This window comes from Vigna unguiculata, chromosome 2 (genome assembly GCF_004118075.2).
Source record: "Vigna unguiculata cultivar IT97K-499-35 chromosome 2, ASM411807v1, whole genome shotgun sequence".
Classification (NCBI taxonomy): Eukaryota; Viridiplantae; Streptophyta; class Magnoliopsida; order Fabales; family Fabaceae; genus Vigna; species Vigna unguiculata.
The window spans coordinates 31357259-31383552 of NC_040280.1; the positions used below are offsets into that span (position 1 = coordinate 31357259).

Sequence of the window (26294 nt, forward strand, 5' to 3'; positions counted from 1 at the left end):
TTTCATTAACTTGTGATATTTTTTTCAGATTCTACATAAAGTAATGTTTTAAAGTTATAACTTATAATGATTCTATTTAACATAACTATAACTGAAAAACTAGTTAATAGTTCAAAACTTAAGTTACAAGCTTTTAGTTGAATTAAATGCATTTGATAAAAGTTGTCAAATGCATGTGAAAACTTATAACGTAAAACTTTAGTTTCTTTCAATTTAATAAATATTTATAAAAAATTTATATTTTATTCCTTTCATTTCTATATATATTTATGACAAAGTTACAAGTTAACGATAAAACTACACAACTATTTTTTAGTTGGAATTTACAAAAGCTATATTAACTTACTAAATGTTTGATAATACAGGCATTTGAAATAGTTGTAAACTTATTTAGCTGACTTAAAAGCTTCTTTTATCTGATTAAAGAGTTTGTTTTACAATGGAAAAATTCGATTTGGGATTTGACATTTTTTTTTTGTGGATCTCTCCTTGCACTGCCTCATAAAATTTATTAATTTGATTATCTTCACTTCAACGGTAAAATTCAACTTGAGATCTTAATTTCTTTTTAATTTTCATTTTATATTATTTCCCTTCATACAAAAACTTTCATTCTAATAACTTTAAAACGTTCTTTATCTGTTAAGAAACTTCAACTGTTATTTTTTTATCCTTGCCATTTTATTAAAATTTCCCTGTTACTTTTCTGGTGATCAAATTTGTTACTCTCGACTTTCATCAAATAACATTTTTTATAAAATAAATTCATTTCTTTGAGGTGATAAATCGTTTAAAGTAAACAAAATATAAGAAAAGTATTGTTTTAGAGTACATCAACTTTCAAATTATCACAAAAAGGTTAAATGTCTCGTTTATAGTTATTAGCTACTTTAATAACTTATTTTATCAAATACTTGAAAAGAGTGATTGAATAAGGAGTTTTAAAAGTAGAAATTTATTTTTAAGTGAATTTAAAATATCATGTGTCAAAATTACTTGTTTAAATATTAAATTCAAATGATTTCGAAATAATAATTTTTTGACAGATTCTTTTTAAATCAGATAAAAACTCTCTTTATTTCTTTTTGGGTATTTCTTTAGTCATCCTTCAATGTTATTTATTTGGAATTTTTCTTTCTATTTTGCTCTTACTTCCCATTCTATATCCTCCTTAGTATAGAATTTGACATCTGAAGTGAGGGAGTCACTTTTTTTTTTCTTTGGACACAGTATAATATAATAACAAACAATCAATATATTAAAAATGTCAATCATTAATTTTCTCAAGGATATATGGAATTTATTATCTCCCTTGTCTTTCTTTTTACACATCTCTCTCCCTTTCCTCTCTCAATACAAAAACTTTTAATTGTAATATTTCACGGTAACAATTTAGTTTTCATTAACAGGGATTTTTTTCTAATAACTATTAAACTTTTATTTGTTGGGAATAGTTCAAGTGTGAGTCAAAAAGTTCTATATAAGATAAAATAGACAAAGTTAAACACTATATAAAAATAAAGACTCATGATACCATTGTCTTAAAGTTTTGGAGTTAAAGTGGTGTCAAAGGACTTTATATGTGTAAGACTAATGTCATATAACCATATATAGAACCACAGTTTCTCAATGAGTATAACCATAAACCATATATAACCATATATGAAAGAATATATAAATCCATCCTTATTAACTAGTCAATATTTAACCGCTTGTGTATTTTCATTCAATATACTAAACCTTCACCTCGTAGCAAAGTGAGAAACTCCTACACAAATACATAATTAAACGATCTTAATATATATTTCAATATAACAAGCATATAATAATAGTATTAAAGTAAAATTATCCTACTGTAAATCCTTACATATAAGTGGGAGTTCTGTATCGTATAAAAAACCTAGTTAGGTATATACATGTAGTGACTTACTCAATGGTTTACCTCGCATGAAATGAATATGTTGTGACAAAAATAGAAAGAATGTATATGAAAAGATGATGATATGTTACATCATAATATATTTATATATATCTCACCTACCAAAGCTTACCAAGGACAAGTATGATTCAACATATACAAGTAATACCAATATTCAATGACCTTTCTCAACATAAAATCCAATATTGTTGAAGTCACACCAACAACTAAACTCATTATTATTATAAAAGGATTACTTCAACCATAATAATTAGGACAATAATAATTGAAGCGAACTCATACCACAAAAGATACATATTATGATATAACACGATGAAAGAAGAAAAACGAGAGTGTTGGTGTTTATATTATCAAGGTTTAACAAACTATCTGAAATGTATCATGTAGTATCAATTATCCTATGATGGAGGTCAAGTAGGTCGAGTCACAGTTAAACTGTAATGTTCTAATTGTTTTGCTCTTAAATAAAAAAAGTTATGTCTTCACTAATAGCTATAACTTTTAATTTAGTAGTAAACAATTCTTTTATTTCGTTTTGGTTATTGACCTCAAAATGAATTCAAATAGTATATCTATTGTCTCATTAGGGTAATGTGTTTAAGATATTATAGAATCTTTGGAGTTGTGTGAACAATGCCTTTACCAAGAAGGACGTAACACACGAAGAGATGGTCCTAGGTGGCTAGTTTGGGCAGTGAGATATGTCTAAGATAAAGGCATAAAGTGGACCTAATGCTTTATCTTTTTCTTAGTTCCAAAGGGTAAGAAACTTAGTGTGATGTAGATTTCAAGAAAGAAGAGAGAGACGAGGGTGTGCTCCACCATTGCAGGCCATATGAATTCACACTTTCTTCTTCCACGATCAAGACTCATCAAAAAACACTTTCAAAAGTTTAGCATTGAGAGTGATGAGAGTTGTCCCAACCTAATCATGGTTCAAAATGTTATATTTTCTCATCACCTATCCATTTTCAAAATGTTAAATTCCACTCTCAAACTCCAACCATGTCATTATTGATTTTCACGTGAATATTTATCAAAAATCTCACATTTGAACAAACAAAAATAGAAAATTATTATATTAAGTGAGTTGTTACAGAATCTCTGTGTATTTCTTTTGGTAGTTGTGTTATGTGAAAATTTGTAAGTTTTGTAAGAAAAATCCACTACAAGAAAATAGATATTTAACCTTAACTATAGATCAACGTTAAGAAGCAAAAATCAATACTAAATAATTAATAGCTCACTTTTAAAGTTGACTCTAAGTAGTGTTGACACTAATTCATTATTAATTTTTAAAATGATTTTTTTTAATTAAAATAGTTCAGCCAAGTCAATTTTATTTTAAAATTTAGAAGGTAAATATATATTTTCTTATAAATATTGCATGCATATATAAAAGTTATATGAAAATGTTTGCGGTTTTTTCTTTATTTCAGAAAAATTACGTTTGTGTAACAATATTTTTATTGAGTATTATAGATGTAGATTTTGGTGTTATTTATAAATGTAGATTTTGAGGTACCAAATGTTAAATTTATGGTGTGTTCTTTTATGTGGATGTATTATTTTATTTTTACTAAAAGAGATTATTTTCATATGATGTTATTTTCTGGTGCTATCTAATAATTGTAAGTCATCCCTTCATTATCAACTTTTTCTTTATGTACTTTCTGCATCTCCGTATTTTTTCTAATATTTTCTTTTTTTCATTTTACGTTCTATTTCTTCTATTTCTTTTCTTTACTTATTTTCTCTCTTTCTCTCTCTCTTTTCCCTGTTTATATTCCTTTTTGAGTTGATCTTTGGACATTCATACAAATTGTGGAGAATTCATATAAATCACTGAAAATTCTAAGTGTGGAGTTGAGCGTCCCAGATTGAACATAGACGAAAGGAACAAAGAATACAAAAAAATATCTATTTTTTTTAATTCACTTTTAATTCATTATTTTAATTATCCTTCAATTATTTATTTTAATTTTTTTAAAATAATATAATATAATAATGATGAAAGTGATGGATTAAAAACGAATTAAAAAAAATTGGTTAAAATATTATTATTCTAAAAACAAATTCACAACCTAGACTTTCACAAAGTTAACCCAAAGTATACTTTCCTCTTTTGTATTGTTTATTTTTTTCTACTCACTGATTTTTATTTATTTTCTATTTTGCTTATACCACTTATCACATTTATTATTATTTTTAGTTATTATATTCTGTTTCCTTCTTTTGTTTTGTTTTTCTCTCCGAAGCCCACACGGAAAGAGAGTTTGAAAATGTAGTCAGTGGAGGATTGCAAAATTTGGTAAGTGGGTGGAGAAACCCCACACCATTTAACACTTTTCCAACAATGTATCATCAAATACTTCAGCTTCTATTTGGATCATTAATTATTAGATTTATATGCGCAATCAATGAGAACGCGGAGGCATTAAATTTGCAGGTTGAAAGAGAGGAAAAGCCAAAAAGAGATTAAGAGAATAAATGGCACGTTCTTGATTGAATAGCAAGATGGTGTAAGAAATGAAGTGGTTGGTCACAATAGGCATAGGCATGAGCAATTAAGAAGAGCATGGATGTTGTATGAATCAGAAACTTGAGAATGGATGGCAACATGAAGAAGTTGCTTTGTTTCGAAAAGGACATCGATCATGGCAACTTTAGATTCAGAGTTATTACGACAAGCCATGAAGTCTCTCATCAACCACATCGATGGCAAAGAGTCTCGGAAGAGATAAGATGAACAGGTTTTGTAACTCGAAAAGAAGTAGGGCACGTGAAGAATCACATAGCTAATTATGGAATGGACCACAACTTCAAATCATTTATGCATGTGCCTCAATTTCAGGACACTATTCATCATAAAAGAATTGCTCACTTCTCAACTACTGTCCATCTCTGAATATTAGGGAGGATTCTTTTCAAATTTGGATCAGACTCAACTTTTTACTTTTTTTTTTTTTTAAGAAGTGGACTTTAAGTCTAATTCAATCTTACAAAATCGACGTGTAAGGTAATGTTTGTACCCACTTATATCTTATGAAATCGTCTTATCTCTAGTTAATTTGGGATCTCCAACACACCTCCCCATCTCGAGGCATATGCATCTCGAGTATAAGATTGGATATTAATAGGTAATATGAAGCGGCCTAATAGTGAGTGACATGATAGGTACAACAAATAACAAATCATCTTCCAATAGCAGATGGTATTAACAGGACAAATAAACAATAAATCTCGTTAGGAGAAGTTCAAACTTAAAGGCTCTAATACTATATTAAGAAGTCAATTTTAAACATAATTTAACTTTACAAAATTGACTTGTAAGATGATGTTTACACACACTTATATATTATAAAAATGTCTTATTTTTAGTTAATTTAGAATTTCTAAAATCTTTGATAAAAACCACACTCCCTTCCTAAATATACTTGAACTGAATTTTAATTTGTTGAAAATAAAGTGTGAATATAAATCTCATATTTTATAAAAATAAAAAAGTTGAGTTTCAATGGGAAGATGAAAAACGTGGTATCAATATATATGATGTGAACTCATAATACAATTTACATATAAACAAACCCTAATTAACACCCTGTTACCTTCAAAACAAAGATATATAGTACAACTTTTTGGTCATACCATTTATTGCTCAATTAAATCATTGCCCAGGACAGTTAGATTGCCGTAAATTAAGCAGAAAACATCATATAAATGAGTTTGAAGGATTAAAACGAAATTATGGTCCCTTGAAATCCTTGAGGATAAACATGCAGTACTTTTCCCTGACTAATCAATTTAGGGGGAGATATTACCATTTAAAAAAACTGTTAATAAAATTTTGATCACAGATCATTTTAAGCATAATTAACTTACCCTACTTAATACTTTCCCTAAACTCAAATATAAAGAAAGAAGTGATATGTTTGGTACACTTAAATATAAACTAAAGAAAGATAAACATGTCACTTTGTGATAGCTAACGTGACATTTTCTAAATGATGTTAACACCACACCCTTATTGAAACAGATTAATTTACGCATTTCAAAATCGGATGTTCCGATTCTTCAAGATATGTAAAAAATGAAGGTTTGAATATTGATATATGTATTCTTTAAATGATACTAAAAATAGGTACAAGTTTGAAAATGAGAAACGTTACATGATAGTTATACTAAAATGTCACTCACATAGGTCTGACTAAGTTTGTAAATATTTTTTTTAAACCGCAAACGTGAATACATACTATCCTATAACATAATACTCATTGTTGTCTCTAGCTCCCAACAAAATTTAAAACTTTTCATCGATTTTTCTTCTTCAAAGTATTATCTTAAACGGTTCAAAAGTCATTCAAAGTTGAACTGTGACTTCTTCAGGTAAGGGAAACTTGCATAAAATTAATGAACCAATTACTGTGCATAAAATTCAGAAAGAATGATCATCTCCTAGCATGTTTATCTTACAAATCAGGATATATGGATTCTGTCTGTCATTAAATATTTCCTTTATGAGAGCGAACTCTTCTCACATTCTTCCAGATCAAGGACAATTTACCAATGAGCAGAAGAAGCCTTAGACTTTCATTCAAAGTTATATACATGGTTCCAGATACCAAAGTACATACAATTCAAAGTTCTAGGAGCCTTGGGATGATTTGTATATCCGATATGCAGCTATGCACATTGTAGCATTTCCTATAACAGTCAGTGCCGCTTGAAGAGCCACCAATACCTGCACCAATCCATTAGAGAACCCCAATCATTTCACATCTTCAGCATGTTACAAAATCGATTACATTTTATTACATGTATAGGAAGTTTCACCTTAACTAAAAATAAGGTCAATTTATAGTATATATAGTGTAAATTTCACCTTACAAACCAGTTTTGTAAGGTTGAATTAGACTTAAAATCTATTTTTTATTTCTTATTGTAATTCAACAAGACAGTTTTCTCAACAGGGTCAGTCTCACATAGAGCGCAACATGTAATGCATCAGCATTATTTCACAGAACAACTCAGTAATCCGAAATGTTTAGTTTTCTGTATTCTGCTAGACATGGATGGTGGTGGTAATAAATTGGTACATGCATCTAGTTTATTCACAGAGAAAAAACAAAGTTAAGTAACTAGTAATATCGAATACTACATCATCGCACACAGAATTCTCTCACTTTGTCTCTATTCTTTACTCTTTCCACAAGTTGAGTATTCTGCTTTTACTAACTAGATGGAGAGAAAATTGACATTTCAAATCAACTATAGGACTCCACCGCTGTTCTGTCACTTACTTCTTACTTTTCAGAGACCTTTCTTTAAAGTGTAATCTATTTATACTTTCAATTTAATGCAGGTCCTTTTTCAGCTTCTAGATTTTAAAAAGAGAAAACTAATTTCACAGTGCTGTGATGAATTGAATTAGATTTCAGTTTATAAAACAGAATGATAAGTTAACAAGGTGGCAAAGCTTGGTTGGGCTAGACAAAAAGAGTTGGCAACCTCTACCTAGGTCCTCACTCCCCCAAATTCAATCTTGGCCTGCCCCCAACAGAGAGAGAGAGAGAGAGAAGATATTTAATGTTTTCATAAGTTGGTTATTCCTAGACAACAAAATGCTTTTGAGGATATTGGTTTTACCTGATTTATAATCTAAATGTTGAGTAGCCAAAGTTTGTGCAGTCTAATGATGAGAAGAATGAATGAGATAAAATAAAACACAATAGAGTGAGATGGAACAGATAGTAGTTTAGTTCTGCATCAAAGATGAAAAGCCCTATTACCTCAAGGGACTCAGAGTTATAAAAGAAATGCCATGTGCATGCACAAAAAGCTCCACCAAGTAGAGGTACCTACAACAATAAAGAAGTATGAGATGCAGGAATAGCAAATGATGGTAGAAATTAGGGAAGAAAAAATTGGAGAGTGAAGAAACTGAGGTCACTCACCATACCCCAAGAAAGGCCCTTCCAAGCAGGGTATCTAGATTTGTGCCCATATTGCCACACCAAAGCCATGGCTATAATCCTTCATAATTGGATACAAAAACAAGGAATGAAGAGAGTAAGTGTAGGAAAATGCATGCTTCATGGGGTAATTTTGATGTGATTATAACGCTAAAGCCAATTGAAACGATGGAGAAAGTAAAGTGACCATTCAGCGACACTGGAAACGTGAATGGCCCATGTGGGCAGTGAGAGGGCATTGGGAGGTTCCTGAAGTTGCAGTTGCAGAGATGCAGCTGGTTCGACGAAGCTGAGGAAGTGGAACAGACCCAGTCCCAGGAAACCCGTTTTCAATTTGGTTTGAATTTCGTACTTTACGGTTCCAATTCCACTGTCGCTCACTCTTGGCAGTGGAATTTTGGAAGTGCAAAATGGTTTTGCCAAGTACAACGTTGCCGCCGCCATGGTCGGACTTGGAGACTGTAACTGCTTCTTCAAATGTTGCAGCTTGGTTTTCGTTCCACCCTGGTTCGGATAACACTCTTTCTCCTTCTTTCATTTAGTTTGCGTAAAATAAGGAATTAGAGCGTTATTTTATAATTTGAAAATAAATAATAGATCTTCAGAATTTTAAAGACTAGTTTAATAACTAGATATATTTTTTATCTGGCCAGTGGAAAACTTAATATTTTTAACTATTTCCAAGCCAACTTTTTATTTTATAAATTATCAATCATTCTGATTTCATTTTACTGGGCCTAATAAATAATGCAAAAATATTAATAAAATATATTCTAATATTTTAATTTGGATTACGTATTTATATTTCATAAGTATCTATATTAATTTATAATTTTTTATATAATAATTTTAATATATATATGATTTTAATTTAGATTTATACAATAATAATTATATATTTATCATATTTTAAATATTACTAAACAATTTTTAATATATATATTATAAAATATATTGTATTTTATTTTGTTCAAAATAAAGATTACTTGTCGTATACATTTTATTTGACAATATTCAATGATTTTTAAATTTCCATATAAAACATTTAAGGCATATCTTTAGCTTTCTAGTTAAAGGATGATAAGAGCAGCTAAAAAAAACATATGAAGATATCAGTGCCACATTTTCATAATAAAACATATAAAGATGATGGATCAAATAAAAAATGTATATATTATTTTGAACTATATAATTCAAAATATGAATTTTAACTAAAGTTTTTCATAAATAACTTCAAAACCAAGGGCAAACTTACTATTGTTAGAAATGTTGAAAAACAAAAATCATTTCAAGTTTTACAGAACTGATTTTCAACAATGGAGAGGAGGCTCAAAAATGCAGTTTTGAGAGCTTCAAAGGATATAAATCAGAAGGACAATATAGGTATTTCAAAAGAATAGGGGTGTATAAAACATTAAGCGGGTGAAGAAAGTAATGACCAAATTTCTATTGTATGCCATGGGAGCTGCAAGTCTGGAAGTTTCTTCTCCACACCTCCATAAATTTATTCCTGCAGTCCAATACATTTTTGTATTTTAAATTGTTTAATTCAAAATGTAATTTTTGTATTCTGAAATATATAATTTAGAAAAAAAAAAAATTCAAAATATATTTTTAATATTCCTAAAGAACACAATTTACGATATATTTATATTTTGAATTATATAATCTAAAATGCATATTTTAGAAGTGCCAATTATGGAGGTACAGAAAGAAATTACTCAACTCTTCTGGTCTTGAACCAGCCAAATCAGAACAAGAAAAAATCCCATAAAGACATAATTGGAGACTGCAGGTAAAGTTATTTTGCAATAAAATATTTTCTTACAGCACTGTACATCAAGCAAAAGAAAAGAGACATGAAACTTATATATATATATATATATATATATATATATATATATATATATATATATATATATATATATATATATATATATATATATATCACTGAAGAGCCTGAAATTTTTTTAAGCAAGAATAGTTTTTAAAAGTTAAAAAAAAGAAAATAGTTTCTGAAAATACAATTGGTTAGTTTTATTAGTCTAAGAAATCAAAGAAATATATAACTTAAGTGATTAACATATAGTAAAGGATTAAAATCATGATAAGTAGTTAAAGTTCAGAAATTTATATAAAATAGTTGAAAATTTTTAAAATTACTTGAAATATTTTAGTTTTACTTTTACTACTGATGTGACAAAGCAACCTAAGATAGAATGGTTTCGACATAACTGAACTTGAAATGTAACAGAAAGGACAAAATACAGAAACTGCAGGAGAGGCAAAGCCAGTATAGGATCTTCGAAGGATTTACTCTTAGCAAGAGCCAGAGAAAGCAGGCTACTTTGCATTTTTGCAATTGGATGTACAAATAAGTCACTTAAGTAAAGTGCTACAACTGCATCTCATGGATGCATATGGTTAAAATTTGTACCTATCTCAAGGGAAATTGCTCGTAGTTGTGGCAGTTTCCACAACCGTTATTTCGGCCTAGTATGTAGGGAACTATAAATGTGTTATTTAGGATCAGCGAAGGCAGTTTTTTAGTATGTTTATTTACTTTCCTGGGAATTATTTGCTTGGGATTCTTGCATTTATTATTTCCAGCAACCCTATCTTTGGAGTTATGTTTTTTGAAAGGTGTCCGTTACCGAACCAGTTGAGTAGGTTGCAGGTAACGAACTTCAAACATCAATTATACATTTATTAAATCTAATGGCAACAATGCTTGAGGAGGATCTGAGTTATGTAAGACAGGACCTTGGTTAAATAAATATTAAATGACAGAAGTTACTGAAGACCTGGATGTTATTGATCATGAAGTTGCATCTTAATTTGAGATTCCTGAAGTCTAAAACAATCAGGCCCCTGTTGATGAATACATGTGATATTATCACTGTGACTGTCATCGGTCCCTCCTGGGAAGCTGAACTGATGCTCGCTTCAATACCTTTCAAGAGCTGTGCTTTGTCTCACTTTTTCCTCTTCTGGTCCAAATGAGGACAAGACCAAATCCCATCAAAGACATAATTGAAGTCTGCAAGCAAATTTAGCAACTTATATTGCAATTCAATGATAATTTTTTAACAGCACTACACTCACTTCTCTAGGAAAACTTACTAGTCGTGCAATAATATGTTATTCAAGAGAATTACATACACAAACTTGGCAGTTTTATTTGTATTTTATTTAGGAAAAGCTAGAAAAAGGTTACAACGTATTCCAGACAGTAAACGAAGAACACGGGCAAGTTCCCTCTGAGTAACTTCTCTAATACACAATACACTGGCATAAGCCCCCAAAGCGAGTCTTACTCTGTGGATCACACTCAAAATACAATCCTCTCACTTGATGCACAAACTGACCATATACAGAAAAACAAGCATACATAACTATAAAACGGATATTAAACGCAAAACTGCCCAATAGTTATTAAAAGCATAAAAAAACTACCTTTCTGTTCACGTTAATGTCCTCTCAATATAAACAAGTGGATACAAATGCATTATATTATGTTGAAAAAAGCAAAGGGTTGCATTTTTCAAAACATGAAAGCTATCGGCTGTGTTGCTATAAGTATGCAGGGAAGGCATTTAAATCATATATCATTCTATTCATCTTTTTAGAGACTTAAAATCATGTATCATTGAGGTAAACACATACGTACACACAGAATGAAAGTTACATGTAACAGGAAAGAGACACAAGGAGGATTTGTATTACTAGACATATGATAATAGTTGAAGTTTAACTGGCGGAGAAACTTACAGAAATTGCTGGAGGAATAGCCACTACTGGATCTTCAAAGAATTTATTAGCGAGTGCCAGGGCTAGCAGGCTACTTTGCATTCCTGCCATTACATAAATGAAGTTATTGAAGTAAACATGGTTTTACAGGCATTTTATGTCTGAAAATTGAGAAACGTTGTACCTGTCTCGTAGGAAATTGTTCGTTGCAGTGCCTTTGCATCAAGAGAATCACGGAAGACAAATCCACTGAGGAAATAACCAGCTATGAAAGATGACAAATGAAAAGCAACAACAAGAAACAAGATAGCGACTCCCAAGGAGGATTTCATAGTCTCAACATTAAAGGCAAGTGGTGCTCCAGCACAGATAGCCGCCACCAATACTGACAGAGGAGGCAAAAATGGTCGAATTACATTACAGATACGAGGAAAGAATCTGTAAAAATGAATGGGTGAGAAGATGACGCCTTTAAAAAAAAAGACACTGATGTTAACATATTCTGAGATCATGGTATTACCGATTTAGAAGCAGGCCAACTGCAATAGGTACCACCACAATCTGTGTAATGCTATACACCATTCCTTTTACGTCTATAGGCAATTTCTTCCCAATGAGCAACAGTAATAAGAGTGGCGTGACAAAAACCGCTGAAGCAGTGGACAGTGATGTCATAACTATGCTTAGAGGTGCCATATGTGGATCCGTCAGGAAAGTAGCATAACTTGAAAGCTGGGCACCACTAACACAAGCCACCAAGACAATTCCAGCACCTGATTCATTTTACAGCCAATAATTAGAGCATCCTAGTAGCACCTTTTATTGTTAAGAGACAGCAACCTCACCTACTGTTGTTGGTAAGCCTAAAGCAGTTACTGCAATCAGGCAAAACAGATATCCAAGAAGAGGCTTCACAAAAAACTGGCCAAAATAACCAGTGGCAATTTCTGCTGGCCTCTTAAATGCCTCAATGAAGTCATTTTCATTTGAATTAACCCCAACTGCAAACATCAAAAAACCTAGCGCAGGTGCATAGTATCTGCAAGAATATTTGCAGTTTAAACTTTGAAGAGATGCAGCATGAAATTCTATATCAGGGATAATTGTTGTTCCTTCATTAACTGCAAATCATCTGACTATATGAATTTGCAAAATTGCAACTACTCGGACAACAATCTTGTTATCTATCAATTCATCAGAACGTCTACAGACCTGCTGGTAAACCACGTTAAAGAACGTGGGTAGATTAGAGCAAGCAGTATGCTAGCAATGAGTACATGAGGCAGATATGAATTTGATTGCTTCAGAATGTCCAGAATAGAAATTGAATTTTGCTCCACCTGAGAAAAAAGAAAAAGAAAATAACCAAAAACGAAGATGCCATTTTTCATTTTCATTTGATTACATGCATGAGAGAAGCCTGCATGGTGCATATGCATATCTGCAAATACAGGAAAGAAGTCTGAATGCTCTGAATCTTGATGGAAAAGGTAGAAAGAAAAAAGATTGCAAAATGTACTACAACTAATATTTCAGCAGATTTTTCATCATGTGCATAGACATATAAAAATGTGTGCATAAGAAATATCAGAGAGATACTCTTTTCAACACACTTTATTATTGAGAAAATTGTATGTGAGCATTATTAAATACGAAGTGGAACACAGATGAATTTCACAAAATCACTAGCATTAGAAAAAAAAAAAAAAAAAACTGATTTTGTAAAAGTATTGATCAGGAGGGAAATACTTTAACAGATGAAACAAAGAAGAACTGCATCACAAAATATCATGTAAATGGTTAAGGATGGCAATCATGCATCATGTAAATGGTTAAGGATGGCAATCATGCATCATTCCAATTTTCAAATAATACATTCACTCTTTTTATATCACGATTATCCTTCGGCCATTCTCTGAGCTAAAAGATTTCATGCAAGTAGCTTAGTGGACAAATAGAGGTCTTAGCTGTGGCATTATAGAATAGAAATTATTGGTAGCTCTAGGCTATGATGAGGCCATGCTTGATTTATTGGGGTTAAAACTATGTTTCTGGACTATAACGAGTCCTAACTCCTAATTAAGTGTCTGCTAACCATCTTTTATTAGGAAAAACACACAAGAGGTCGGCATCAATATCAATTAATTGTGATGGTCGTGTTTTGAAAATGATTTAGATCCTCTCCTCTTTGAAGTTACACAGAGGATCCTGTGCAACAACTTTACAATTTATTAATCTAACAGTTAAAAAAAAACAGCAAAAACAATGAAAAATAATTAATCAGTTCTCAAACCATGTGAATTTAGCATTTTTATTAATTCTGCGAAAAAATAGTTACAAAATGTTAACTTTAGCTACAAAGAAGGAATAAAATCACACAATTTCCAGAATTGAAAGACCGAATTCATCTATTTAAAAGTACAATTACCAAAAACAAGTATGAAACAAAAGGTTAGAAATAAAACATACTTTAACCATGAAAGAATAGTGCCTGGTTTAGGGAAATAAAGAATTAATTAGTTTTTATTGTATATTAAGTTAAAAAATGCCGCAACTGCAACGCTTAAAATTTATGAACGGAAGAGGAGTTTTAAAAATGGGGAAAAACTTAAAAACAGAGATGTTTTTTGTGCTTTCCCTAATTAGAATTGAGGTCAAATTACTCTGACTGGAAAAGACCTGCAGCTGTGCTGTGTCTTTTACAAAAACAGCTCAAACATTTGTAAGTTAAGTCAGTCACGAGTGAAATGCTTGTACCAAATTTTGGTTTCATTATTGGAATGGTTGTAGGAACAATAAAAATACCTGGGTGGGAGCAGAGGTTTGACTCTGCGAGGGATCGGGTGGGAGGGAATCCGATGAGTCGAGCGATGCACAGTTTAGGCTCGGAATGTTGGAATTCCGGTCTACAGAAACAGAACAACGGAGAGATGAAGCAGAACAGTAAGTAGTACTATGAAAAGGATTATTGTATTTGAAGAGAAAAAATAATAGATGCAAAGAGAGAGAGTAGTAGAGTAAATTACATGGGAATGGTGAATTGAAGCGAATGGAGATTGGAGAAGAGATGTTATTGTTGGTGGAGAGCATAATTGGGGATTTGGGTTTGGAAAGACGGAAGAGAGAGAGACGCAGGGAATGAATGTTGTGAAACTGCTTCGCTGCACCTGAAATCATGGCAGTGTTCATTTTCCTGTGATGATGCTGAAGTTTTGAAACTGCTTCACTACACCTGATTCTACTGAATATTTCTTTCTCCTGTTCCTTTCAATGTCTCACCACCACACTGATACTTTTCTCAACTTATGTTAATATTTTTTGCAAAACAAAACATGCAGTGCCCAATTGAACATGCGTTGACCGTCACTTTAGTCTATTCGACAGTTAGATTTTTGAACAATGATTATTTTATTATTAAATTTTGATAATTTTTTATTTAGATGACATTTTTTAAATAATTATTAATTTTTTATTTTCTTATTTTCAATATTCTAAAATTGTTTTAGAAGATGTCACATTGTATTATAAAAATAAATAAAATTTAGTAATAAAAAAATATTTTTCAAATAGAAAATAGTTTATTGCGTTTATCCACATCTCAAAACTATTAATTGCTTTTTATCAGTTTTATTCTGTTCTTCTTTGGTTTTTAATTAACTTTTGTTTATGCATTTATTTCGAAGTATAAATGGAAAACAGACAAAATAAAAAATGTATAACTACTTTATTAGAAAAAACAAAATTACTATATTTTTTGGTTTTTACATAAAAATATATAAACACACAAGAAAATTTATTAATCTAATGAGTAAGATTAGATTTATTAAAATTTATTCTATTTTCTAAAGCATATTTTTAAAATTAATCAATTTGAGTTATTTATTTCTTTATTTCTTATATAAAAAAATATTTCAAACTAACTTAAAATAAATAATATTAAAAAATCTTGTAATACAAAACATTAAGTTGTATATCCAAGCATTAAATATTGTATAAACTATGTCAAATGTATAGATCTTTATTTTTAGAAATTAACTTTTATATTGTGATGTTGATTTTTAAGTGTGAAATAATTACATTTTGTAAAGATGTGAAATGTAATAGCTTAACTAGAGTTATGTAAGAGCTTCACCAGAGTTTTTCTTTTTTCTTTTTTCATCACATATTAGTTAGGTTAAAAATACTTTTTTTATTCTAATTTTTGTCGTTCAACTCAATCTTAATTTTGATTTTGTGTTCAAATAGGTTTTAATTTTTGTCAATTTTATTTAATTATATTATTTTGTGCGTTTAAATCATTAACGGTTATGAAGAGAGAGTGACTTTCAGATGTCACTTCGTGAATTTTTTTAATTTTTTTTAATTTTTTAAATGTCCATGTGTCAATCAAACATTGTGTCATATGTTAGAGTCAAAGTTGTCTCTATATTTGTTATTTTTGTTTAATTTATTCCCAATTTTTGTTAAAAATTACCAATTTTGTCCTTGTCGAATATGAGACCAAATTTATTTTTTATATAAAAATCATAATAACATGAATTTTAATATATTATATAAATTTATTTATTTAGAAATGTGAATTTTAATATAAAAATTAAATTTGGTTTCAATTTAGGGAGAGACAAAATTGGTTCATGTTAACAAAAATTGGGACTAAATTGAATAAAAATCACAAATATAGGGACCAAATTGAATATAAAACATTGATTTTGACATGTGTCATGCTGGATTGACACGTGGATATTTTAAAAAATTAAAAAAAAATTAAAAAAACTACAAAATGACATATGACGATCACTATTTATGAACGTTAATGATTTAAAATATAATAAATAATATTAAAATAGAAAACATACGTAAAATTAGATATCTTTATTTTGTATCATTCATAAATTAAAATATATTAATGAGTAAAATTAAACTATAAAATAAGTTGATGAATGAGATCTTATATATAAGATAATGATATTTTAACCTACTTTTTTTACCCATTTTTAATTTATTATTTAATCATCATTAAATTATCTATTTTGATTCTTTTTAATAATGTAATGTTATGATCATATGGTGATTGAAGTGTGAGTTAAAAATAAATAAATAAATTAAAATTAAAATATCATTATCCTTTTATATATATATATATATATATATATATCAAATATATTTATTTAATTTAAAGTATAAAAGCAATAAGCACTAAAACAACCAACCGGTGAAAAACAAACTAATTAGTTATTGTGGTCGAAAACAACAAAAGAAAAGAAAGCAGACAGTGAGGTCCACATGGTCAAACGGCAGCGTTTCTGTGGCACTTGATTTGATTATATTAATATAGATATTATGACAATATTATTACTATTTTTGTGATCTTCTTCCATCCGCACCTCCCTTCATTTTGTGGGGAGTTAGCGATTGCAGTTTGTGTTGTGCTCAATCCAAACCGTTACTGGGCCCCACAAATCGCTGAGACTGCGTTTCGTTTCATTTCCGGTGGCGTTGAAGCCACCGTTGACACCGTCGAACCATCCGAGCCTTTCAAATTCCAATGACATATTTGGACGAGGATGGTATTAACGTCGACGGTGATCACACGAAGGACGTGATGCGTAATCACGGCGGAGGAGAATACGTCAAATTGAGATGGGACCCCCAATCGGAGGCCACAATCACCATCGACCGGAAAGGCTCGGGTCTATGGTATTGGGTCAAATCGGGGCTCTGTTTCCTATGTCTGGGCTTCGTCGCTCTCCTTGCTGTCAAATGGGTTGTCCCATTCTTCTTAGAAAAGGTTTCATCTCATTCTTCCTTTCAAATGCCTTATGCTCTTCTTCTTCTTCTTCTTTTGTTCTTTCTATGCAATGCGATTTCAATCTTCACATCATTTGTAAATTGTACATGCAAGTGTTTTTGGTGATGATCTTTTATCAGAATTGGAATTCCTTCTTGCTAATCTACATAAAACAAGTTTGTCATAACGATAAATTTAAGGTATATAAAATCTCAATTCTGCGGGGGGAGAACGTGTTGGTAATCTAAGGAATATAGACGAAACTTATTTTGAAAAGAGAATATCATCGCAAACATATTTTGTACTTGTAAATGACAATATTGAATGTTGAAACCCCTATCTCATGATACACTGCTTTTATTTTCAGGCGATTATTCCGATGATAAATTGGGGGACCAACAAATTCACTTCTCCGGAGCTAGCAGTTATGGTGTTTGCTTCTATAGCGCTATTCCCTACCCTAGTTATGCCATCCTCGCCTTCTATGTGGGTGGCTGGGATGACATTTGGTTATTGCTTCGGATTCTTGATAATTATTTCTGCAGCAGCAATCGGGGTATCACTTCCTTTCTTGATCGGTTCAATCTTCCATCATAAAATTGAGGTACATATGTTGTGACTTTAGTTTAAGTTGATATCTATCTTCATGCGTTTGCCCCACATGTGCTAATTAATTAGGACCCGACGTTCCATGATTATGTGTAGGAGTGGTTAGAAAAGTATCCAAAGAAAGCTTCTCTGCTAAGATGTGCTGGAGAGGGAAATTGGTTTCATCAATTTCGGGCAGTTGCTTTAATCAGGGTTTCTCCATTTCCATACATACTGTACAACTATTGTTCCGTGGCAACCCGTGTGAAGTATTGGCCTTACTTGATCGGATCCTTGGTAGGGATGGTGCCAGAAATATTTGTTTCAATCTATACGTAGGGTCTTCCTTCCTCTCTCACTCTCTCTAGTGCTCACTTTATTTACTACTTTGTTTTTATTAGGCCTGGCCATTTTCGTACTGGTTTACTTCTTGAATATCTAATAATTGTGAGTAGATGTAGAAGTTGCCATGTGCATTAGAAAATATAGAAGATGCCCATACCATACTTTAGTAGTTGTATAATTGGTTCAGCTTACTCTGCCTCCCCCAATATATTTCTCCATAGTAATGATTATTTCTGAAAAAGATAAGTTCTTAGACCTTGACTCATATCGTTAGTTGATAATTGCTTCAATTAGGTGATATGATTTTAACACCTCATATGATTGAGATTCTCCAACATGCTTTACTATATATTTGTAACTCGGACCAAACTTAAGGATTGTTTGTTGTCTTCAAAGTTTGTTCATTGAACAGATTAATATACCAGTTGATTCATTTCCATTCATAAATGTTACACTGTCATCTTTGAAACATGTGCATCTTTTATTGTGTAAATGTTTCTCTGTCGTTATTATTTTATGATATTCTTTGAGCAGTGATGTGTTATTGGTGAATGTTATTGAGTATTTCCTCTTAAGCACTGCCCTCCCCTGGTCATCTGTGAAAATTCAAGTGCACTTGAACTGTTATTCCTTTGCTTGGCTTCATCTATCTCCATTAAAAAAATTTATCAGCTAATAGTAGTGATGATTGCCCTTAACTGATACTTTCATGGTTGCATTTTGCCATGTATTATATGTCGTTAGCCATTTCAAATGTTGATTTGTATATACTGTTTACAAAGATAGGAATTAAGAACTAATGATGCGGAATATGATTAAATTCATTGTCTTCTACTGCAGGGGAATCTTGATACAAACATTAGCGAATGCTAGACATCATCATCACACTCTTTCTGCTCCGGAAATTATCGTCAATGTTGTTGGCTTATGTGTAACAGTTGGTACAATAATCTTTTTCACCGTCTATGCTAAGAGGAAACTCAAGGAGTTACGAAAAGTGGATGATCTGCTCTTGAAATAATCTAGTAGGCTTACATTATCTTATACTGGCACATATTGATGATGCACACGCACAGTCGAGTGAGGTTTAATTCATTAAGTAGCCTCATCATCTATGGGAGTGTTTAAGGTCAATTTTTTAGAGGCTCGCCGCAGAACAAGATAACACGGCTAACATCACCATTGCACTATTAGCATGTTTGGATCTACATCTTGAATGTGATATAAAAAAACTATCCACATTCTAAATGCAATTTTCTCATTCTCAATGGATTTCCAAACATGCTGTGTGTATTAAAGAAATGAAATTCCAACTTTTGGAGTGGTTGTTTTTAATTCACCAAGTTTTGTCCGTGTAAGTCATCAAGTATATCGTTGTTGACTAGTCCTCTTCATCTTCTCATTTTTCTTCCAACCTTTTATTATGATGGAAAGCACAATAACCAATAATACATAAATGTTGCATATTTCAATGGCTTGTTTGTTCCACCCCTACCCACACTTCACTCAACGATTCTGAATTATTTTAGACTTGCTTGTTATGAAAACAATATTTGCCTCACATTATTTTCATCGATCCTTGAAGAGAGAAGGAAAATAACCAAAGTAGTTAGTTAGCTTTCAATAGCTGTGAAGATAACTATACAAATAAAAGAAGTGATATAATGAGGTCTACCTTAAGTTTTTCTTTGGTCAGTGAAAATAAAGTACATCAGTAAAAATAAAAATAAGGAAGTTTGATTGAAGAGAATTAAAAATATACATATTCTAAAGAAATGAGATTCACCTGTATTTACTATTTTATTTGTTAAATACTTGTATTCATCATTTCGTCCTTTTTCTTTATTTTATTTTATTATCACTTAAACACATTTAACTTTTACCTTATTTTTCATTTTTTTATATTTACCATCTATTTTATTTCTTTCCTTTATCCAATATAAACTTTTCATGTAATTTCAAAATCAAAACTACGACCCGGGAGAAATGAGTTTGTGTGAGCCATGAATATCTTTTCGTACTCCTTAATGCTCGACGATTTTAGATTCTTCCGTGTACTATATTTTGGGTTTAATGAACTGGATTCAGCTAAATTTTAATTGAATTTATTACATTTCTGCGTACGATTCACATGGGATTCGTTCATTTCCCTGAATTTGACAAGTTATATTAATGTTTCCTGTTTTTTTCCAGCTACATACTTGTCCACTAATGATCTCATATCTTCACTGGTTTGTCGTATAGGTGTAACTATCACATTCACACCTTTTTCTCATTAGTTGTAAAATGTAAACAATCTACTAAAGAAATTCAATGGTTGACAATAAGATCTCAGTTGTTATACACCTCGTATTTGTTGTGGAATCATGCAATAGGTTTGGTTTGCAACGGTTATCTTTGGTATGTACTATAGGTACATGATTTTGAACTCCACACATTCCTTGATATGGTCTTCACTTTGGTTGCTTCTCTCAGGTTGACAAAACGGTCAATTTAATCCGTAAAAAATTGGATCAAATTGTAAAACAGATTAGGGGCCTTCTCCCTGCACCTCCAAGAGTTCTTCTGTACCCTCAAAATTGATGCTTATGCCCTTATTTAATATACCGTGAGAATGGGTGAAAGTGGGTAGGGATGCAGTAAATTTCATTTACTGCGTCAACGTCCCTGCACCCCCAAAACGTTACTATTAGTATTCCTTTTACTCCCGTTTCTTCTCCATCCCGGTGTCTGCTTTCATTAAAATTTTGCTCAGTTTCATTGTGGTTCGTGGTCCTGAGAGCTTTAATTTTTCTGTCCTTCATTGGTTCATTGTCTCTGGTGGTGGTCCCTCTTCTGGTTTGTATGACTTTCATTTATTTTTTTTAAGGAATGTTGTTTATTCTCTCAGTGTCTTAAGTTTGCATTGTGGTTATTCTTATTGAAGGTTGGTTCTTTGAAGGAAGGTGGTTATGAGTAACTGCGTTATCTTCTCTCCAAGTGGTACTTCCGTCAATCCAGGTTAGCTTCATACCACCTTAAGTTCTTTCTGTTTGCTTGTGATGTGAAACGGAATTTCCGTTTGATAAACTGTATAACGAAATCTTTTATGGAACAGATTCTGTAATGCGTTTCAAACTTTTACCAAACGGAATACAAAAGCTGTTTCACGATAAAAGTCAAAATGTATGAGAAACGGAATACAGATTCCATTTCAAAATGTTATGAAACGGATTCTGTAATCCGTTTCATTAAAAAAATTGCAATTTTTTTTATGAAACGGAATACAGAATCTGTTTCATAACATTTTGAAACGGAATCTGTATTCCATTTCATAAAAAAATTGCAATTTTTTTAAAACGGAATACAGAAGTCGTTTCAAAACGTTATGAAACGGATTCTGTAATCCGTTTCATAAAAAAAATTGCAATTTTTTTATAAAACGGATTACAGAATCCGTTTCATAACGTTTTGAAACGGAATCTGTATTCCGTTTCCCATAAATTGTGATTTTCCCATCCATTACAAAATTACACCCCACCTCATTACTTTTAAATCTCCCACCTCATTACTTTTAAACCTTACTTTGTGGTATATATATATATATGTTCATGACTCATGTTCGTAGGTGGTTGTGGGGATGCTGTAAGTCACCTAATTTAAGAATACATTTGTTTTTGGTGTTTTAATTCAATGAAGGCATAAGCCTAATGCGTTTGTTAGATGATAAATGAGAGTTGATAAGGAATCCGTTTCACAATTTTATGAAACGAAAAGTGTATGCCGTTTTCCATAAATTATGATTTTTTCGCTTACACCCCATTCATAAAAAAATAACACCCTCACCCCATTACTTTTAAACCTTACTTTTAAACATTAGTGGTAAATAAACCTTGCATCATAATCTCTTCAAAATTGCACCCACACACCCACACCCCATTTCTTTCTTCTAGATTCCATTTCCAGTTCCGACAACAATGTGCAAAGAAAAGAAGTCGTGAATAAGATTGGTGGCATGCATGTACGTGTTGTCCTCGTCTTAGAAATAGAATTGAATCACTTATTTCGTTCAAATTTCCGCTCCTTATTTGCATGGATGTTTTGTCCGACAGACGAAACACTTGAACATCAAATAGAAACCAAAATTTTGTTTTTCCAAACGGATTACATAATCCATTTCTTAAAGATGTGAAACGGAATTTGTAATCCGTTTCACCAAGTTGCCTGTCCTTTTTGTCAAACGAGTTTTTGGATCCGTTTCATATGTTTGTGAAACGGAATAGGTATTCTGTTTCATACTTGGATTTTGTGTGTTGGTGTGTATATTGTGTTATTGGTGAATTTTTAATGTGAGTGAATGTATACCGTGTGATTGGTGAATTTTCTAACGTAAATCATGCAATCAGTTATGAATATCAGCATGCAATTAGTTTTCAATTTTTGATACGTGTTGCATTCACTCGTTTTCTGTGATACGTGTTGCAATCTTTATGCATTTATGTGGTTACCCTCAATGGGTTATTTACGTATTAATTTTTTTTTATTATAGTTCATTATGGAAGATCATCATTTTAGTTATTTGAGTTTCTTGGATTCTCAACTAAATTGTAGTCTCATGTCAGAGTTTTCTGATTTTGTTCATGATATCTGCGAACAAGATTATACATCTCATTTTACAACCGATGATATTTTCTCAACACGTGAAGATTTAATTAAATGGGTTAGAGGGGTTGCTTATAATCTTGGATTTGTCGTTATTATTCTAAGATCGGATAAATATAATGGACAACCAGGAAGAAAGACCCATGTATTATTAGGTTGTGAAAGAGGTGGAAAATATAGAAAATACAAGTGTGATGCAGAACCGAGTTTATCTGGGACAAGAAAATGTGATTGTCCCTTTAGATTGAGAGGGAGACCCATCTCTCAAGGGGAGGGATGGGTGTTGAACGTAAAATGTGGTTACCATAATCACGATGTCTCTTCTACTCTAGTTGGTCACCCCTATGCGGGTAGGTTCAAGTCTACTGAACAGTCGTTGCTTGTTGATATGACCAAAAGTCAAGTAAAACCTGCAAATATACTTCTCACTCTCAAAGAAAAAGATGATTGTAATGTTACAACTCTGAAGCAAGTGTATAATGCAAGATATAGGTACAAACGTTCAATAAGAGGTTCAAGAACTGAGTTACAACAGTTAATGTTGATGTTGGAACGTGATCACTACATCCATTTTAGTAGAAGTCTTGATGAATCTGATGTGGTTAGCGATTTGTTATGGACCCATCCTGATACTGTGAAGTTGTTAAATTCATTCAATATTGTGTTCTTAATGGATAGTACCTATAAAACCAACAAATATCGGTTGCCATTACTTTAGATTGTTGGTGTGACCTCAACAGGATTAACTTTCTCAGCCGCTTTTGCATTTTTATCTAGTGAAAAGCAAAATAATTTCATTTGGGCTCTTGAAAGGCTAAGAGGTATGTTTATGACGTCCGAGGGTGGTCCACAAGTCATTGTAACTGATAGGGATCTTGCTCTAATGAATGTTGTTGGCATTGTGTTCCCTGAGTGTTATCATCTTCTATGTTGTTTCCACATTCAAAAAAATGTGCAGGCAAAGTGCAAAATGTTAGTAAATTCTGTTGATGCATGGGATGTTGTATTGCAAGCCTGGGAGAATGTCATGGACTGTGAAGATGAATTAAAGTTGAACGAGTGTGTTCATCGTCTTGAGCTTGTTTGCCAGCCATGGCTTGTATTCTTTGAATATGTTAACGACTCGTGGATCATTCCTTATAAGAATTTCTTTGTGAAGGCATGGACGAACAAAGTTATGCATTTGGGGAATACAACATCAAACAGGTATATTTGCATTTTGCTATTAATTAAATTTTTTTATTAATGGTTTATATGATTTCCTTGTATAAATTGTACTAGGGTTGAGTCTGCTCACTGGAGTCTGAAGAAAGTTCTTGGAAGTAGTATGGGAGACCTTTGTTCGTGTTGGGATGGAATTCACAACGTTATTATCTTGCAACACAACGAAATTAAGGCGTCTTTTGAAAGAAGTATAAATCTGATCAGTGACTCTTACAAGGCATTGAGTTATAGAAGATTAGTGGAAAATATTTCTAGATGTGCCTTAGAACTCCTTGCTCCAGAGTTGGAAAAAGTAAAGAAGATTGGATTCGATAGTAGTCGTTGTGGCTACATTCTCAGACAAACTTATGGTCTACTATGTGCGTGTGAATTAGCACGATATGATCCTGGGATGATTCCTATCCAAGAAGTTCATGTCATGTGGACTAGGTTGAGCTTCTCAAATGTGTCGTCTTCACAATCCGAAGGGCAATTATCTATTCAGAGGGAGGTTGGTCTACTGCTTAATCTTTTCAAAGAAGTTGATATTGCAGAAAAAGTGACCATAAAACATAAATTACTTGACATAGTTTGCCCTTCCATGACATCGATGTTACCACCACCGAGTAAGTTAAGACGAAAGGTGCAGCCAAGAGTCATAGATCAAAGAAGTTAACCAAACGTGATCCCTCATATTTTGAGCATGTGGACGCCTTCATTGAGTCCTCAAGACAAGACACATGTGTTGCAAAAACAAAAAACAACCTGAAGAGCAAACATGTAATTGAAGAGAAAGTAATACCCATGCTAGAACAGTTCAATCCTGTTTTTCATCCTTATATACTCGATGTTGTCGATGTTGTGGCGGACGATCATTGTGGATATAGATGCATTGCTGCATTGTTGGGTATGGGCGAGGAGTCGTGGCCTCTAATCAGACATGATCTATACAAAGAACTTAGTCAATGGCGAGATGAATATGCAACATTAGTTGGAGGCTATGATCGTCTGGAAGAACTGAGAAAGTCTTTGCTAGTTTAATCACCATCAGGGGTATAACTTCTACACACCAATGTTGAAATTTTTGTATTAAAAGTTTTTTATGATTTTGTATTATTATAATCTAATTAATTATATACAGGCTAATCGAGACAAGTGGATGACTATACCAGACATGGGGTATGCGATTGCTAATCGGTATAATGTAATCCTCGTGTGCTTGTCATCAGTTCAGAATTTGACGATATTCCCACTTCGTACATCCCCACCTATTTCGCAAAGTCAACATCGACTAATTTGTATCGGACATGTTTACAGTTCTCATTTTGTGCAGGTATATATGTTTATATATATTATTTTTATGAAGAACTTTATTTCTCTATTGACTAATTGCGTATTTACAGGTTCGTCTACAGGAAGGTTGTCCATTACCGACAGTGGATATCATATCATCTAGCAATTGTTACCCAAAGGCAAAAGGGTGGGCATCATTTTATAGAGATAGGATGCAAGCATTCCTAGATTTACACGTAGTGGATCGTAGTTATGTAGATCTCATGGAAGACTGATATTTGTTCATTGTATTAAGTATTTGACTATTGTAGTTTGTAATTATTTTACCAATATATAAAATTCTAACTCCTTTGGCCTAGGGACGGATATATTTTGGCCTCATTGCTAACATTAAATAACTTAATATAAAATACCATATATATATGAAATATCTTAATATAAAATCCAATAGAAATGTAAATTCTAACATCAAATACAAATAAATAGTAAATCGACTATCCAGACGTAGATGGTCGTCGATCTCGAACTCTACGTCCTCCTCTACTCTCTTCCTCTTCAACGCCATCTCGAGCCATCTGCAATAACTCATGAGTGCGATCCCAAGCAAATGTGCCCTCAGTAACGTCTTTACAGTCTATCATCCGCTGAAGACCGCCTACAATGCGTTTCACGAGACCCTGTGATAATAACAAGTTAATGTCAAACATTAAAAGTTACTAATAATATGAACAACTAAATTTATAACATACCAATAAACCACTGGAAGATGATGACG

At 31.9% G+C, this 26294-nt stretch overlaps 4 protein-coding genes across 4 annotated transcripts; 2 read left to right on the top strand and 2 right to left on the bottom strand.

The window, feature by feature from the left end:
* Positions 1 to 6326: 6326 nt before the first annotated feature.
* LOC114174094 (ycf49-like protein) lies at positions 6327 to 8471 on the bottom strand. The gene is made up of 4 exons (XM_028058846.1): positions 8099 to 8471; positions 7894 to 7972; positions 7729 to 7797; positions 6327 to 6680 (listed from the first exon to the last, which is right to left on the bottom strand). The coding sequence occupies exons 1-4, from the start codon at positions 8353 to 8355 to the stop codon at positions 6585 to 6587; spliced, it is 501 nt and encodes a 166-aa protein (XP_027914647.1). The 5' UTR covers positions 8356 to 8471; the 3' UTR covers positions 6327 to 6584.
* Positions 8472 to 10543: 2072 nt separating this feature from the next.
* LOC114174093 (probable sodium/metabolite cotransporter BASS5, chloroplastic) lies at positions 10544 to 14973 on the bottom strand. Its single transcript, XM_028058845.1, has 8 exons — positions 14688 to 14973; positions 14467 to 14567; positions 12874 to 13001; positions 12507 to 12700; positions 12182 to 12434; positions 11846 to 12099; positions 11683 to 11765; positions 10544 to 10951 (listed from the first exon to the last, which is right to left on the bottom strand). The coding sequence occupies exons 1-8, from the start codon at positions 14848 to 14850 to the stop codon at positions 10868 to 10870; spliced, it is 1260 nt and encodes a 419-aa protein (XP_027914646.1). The 5' UTR covers positions 14851 to 14973; the 3' UTR covers positions 10544 to 10867.
* Positions 14974 to 17024: 2051 nt separating this feature from the next.
* On the top strand, positions 17025 to 19854 carry LOC114169130. Its single transcript, XM_028054172.1, has 4 exons — positions 17025 to 17449; positions 17817 to 18053; positions 18155 to 18372; positions 19223 to 19854. Exons 1-4 carry the CDS (start codon positions 17207 to 17209, stop codon positions 19401 to 19403), a joined length of 879 nt encoding a protein of 292 aa, XP_027909973.1. The 5' UTR covers positions 17025 to 17206; the 3' UTR covers positions 19404 to 19854.
* A 5176-nt stretch (positions 19855 to 25030) lies between these two features.
* On the top strand, positions 25031 to 25794 carry LOC114174634. Its single transcript, XM_028059461.1, has 3 exons — positions 25031 to 25261; positions 25368 to 25559; positions 25630 to 25794. The coding sequence occupies exons 1-3, from the start codon at positions 25031 to 25033 to the stop codon at positions 25792 to 25794; spliced, it is 588 nt and encodes a 195-aa protein (XP_027915262.1).
* Positions 25795 to 26294: the final 500 nt, after the last annotated feature.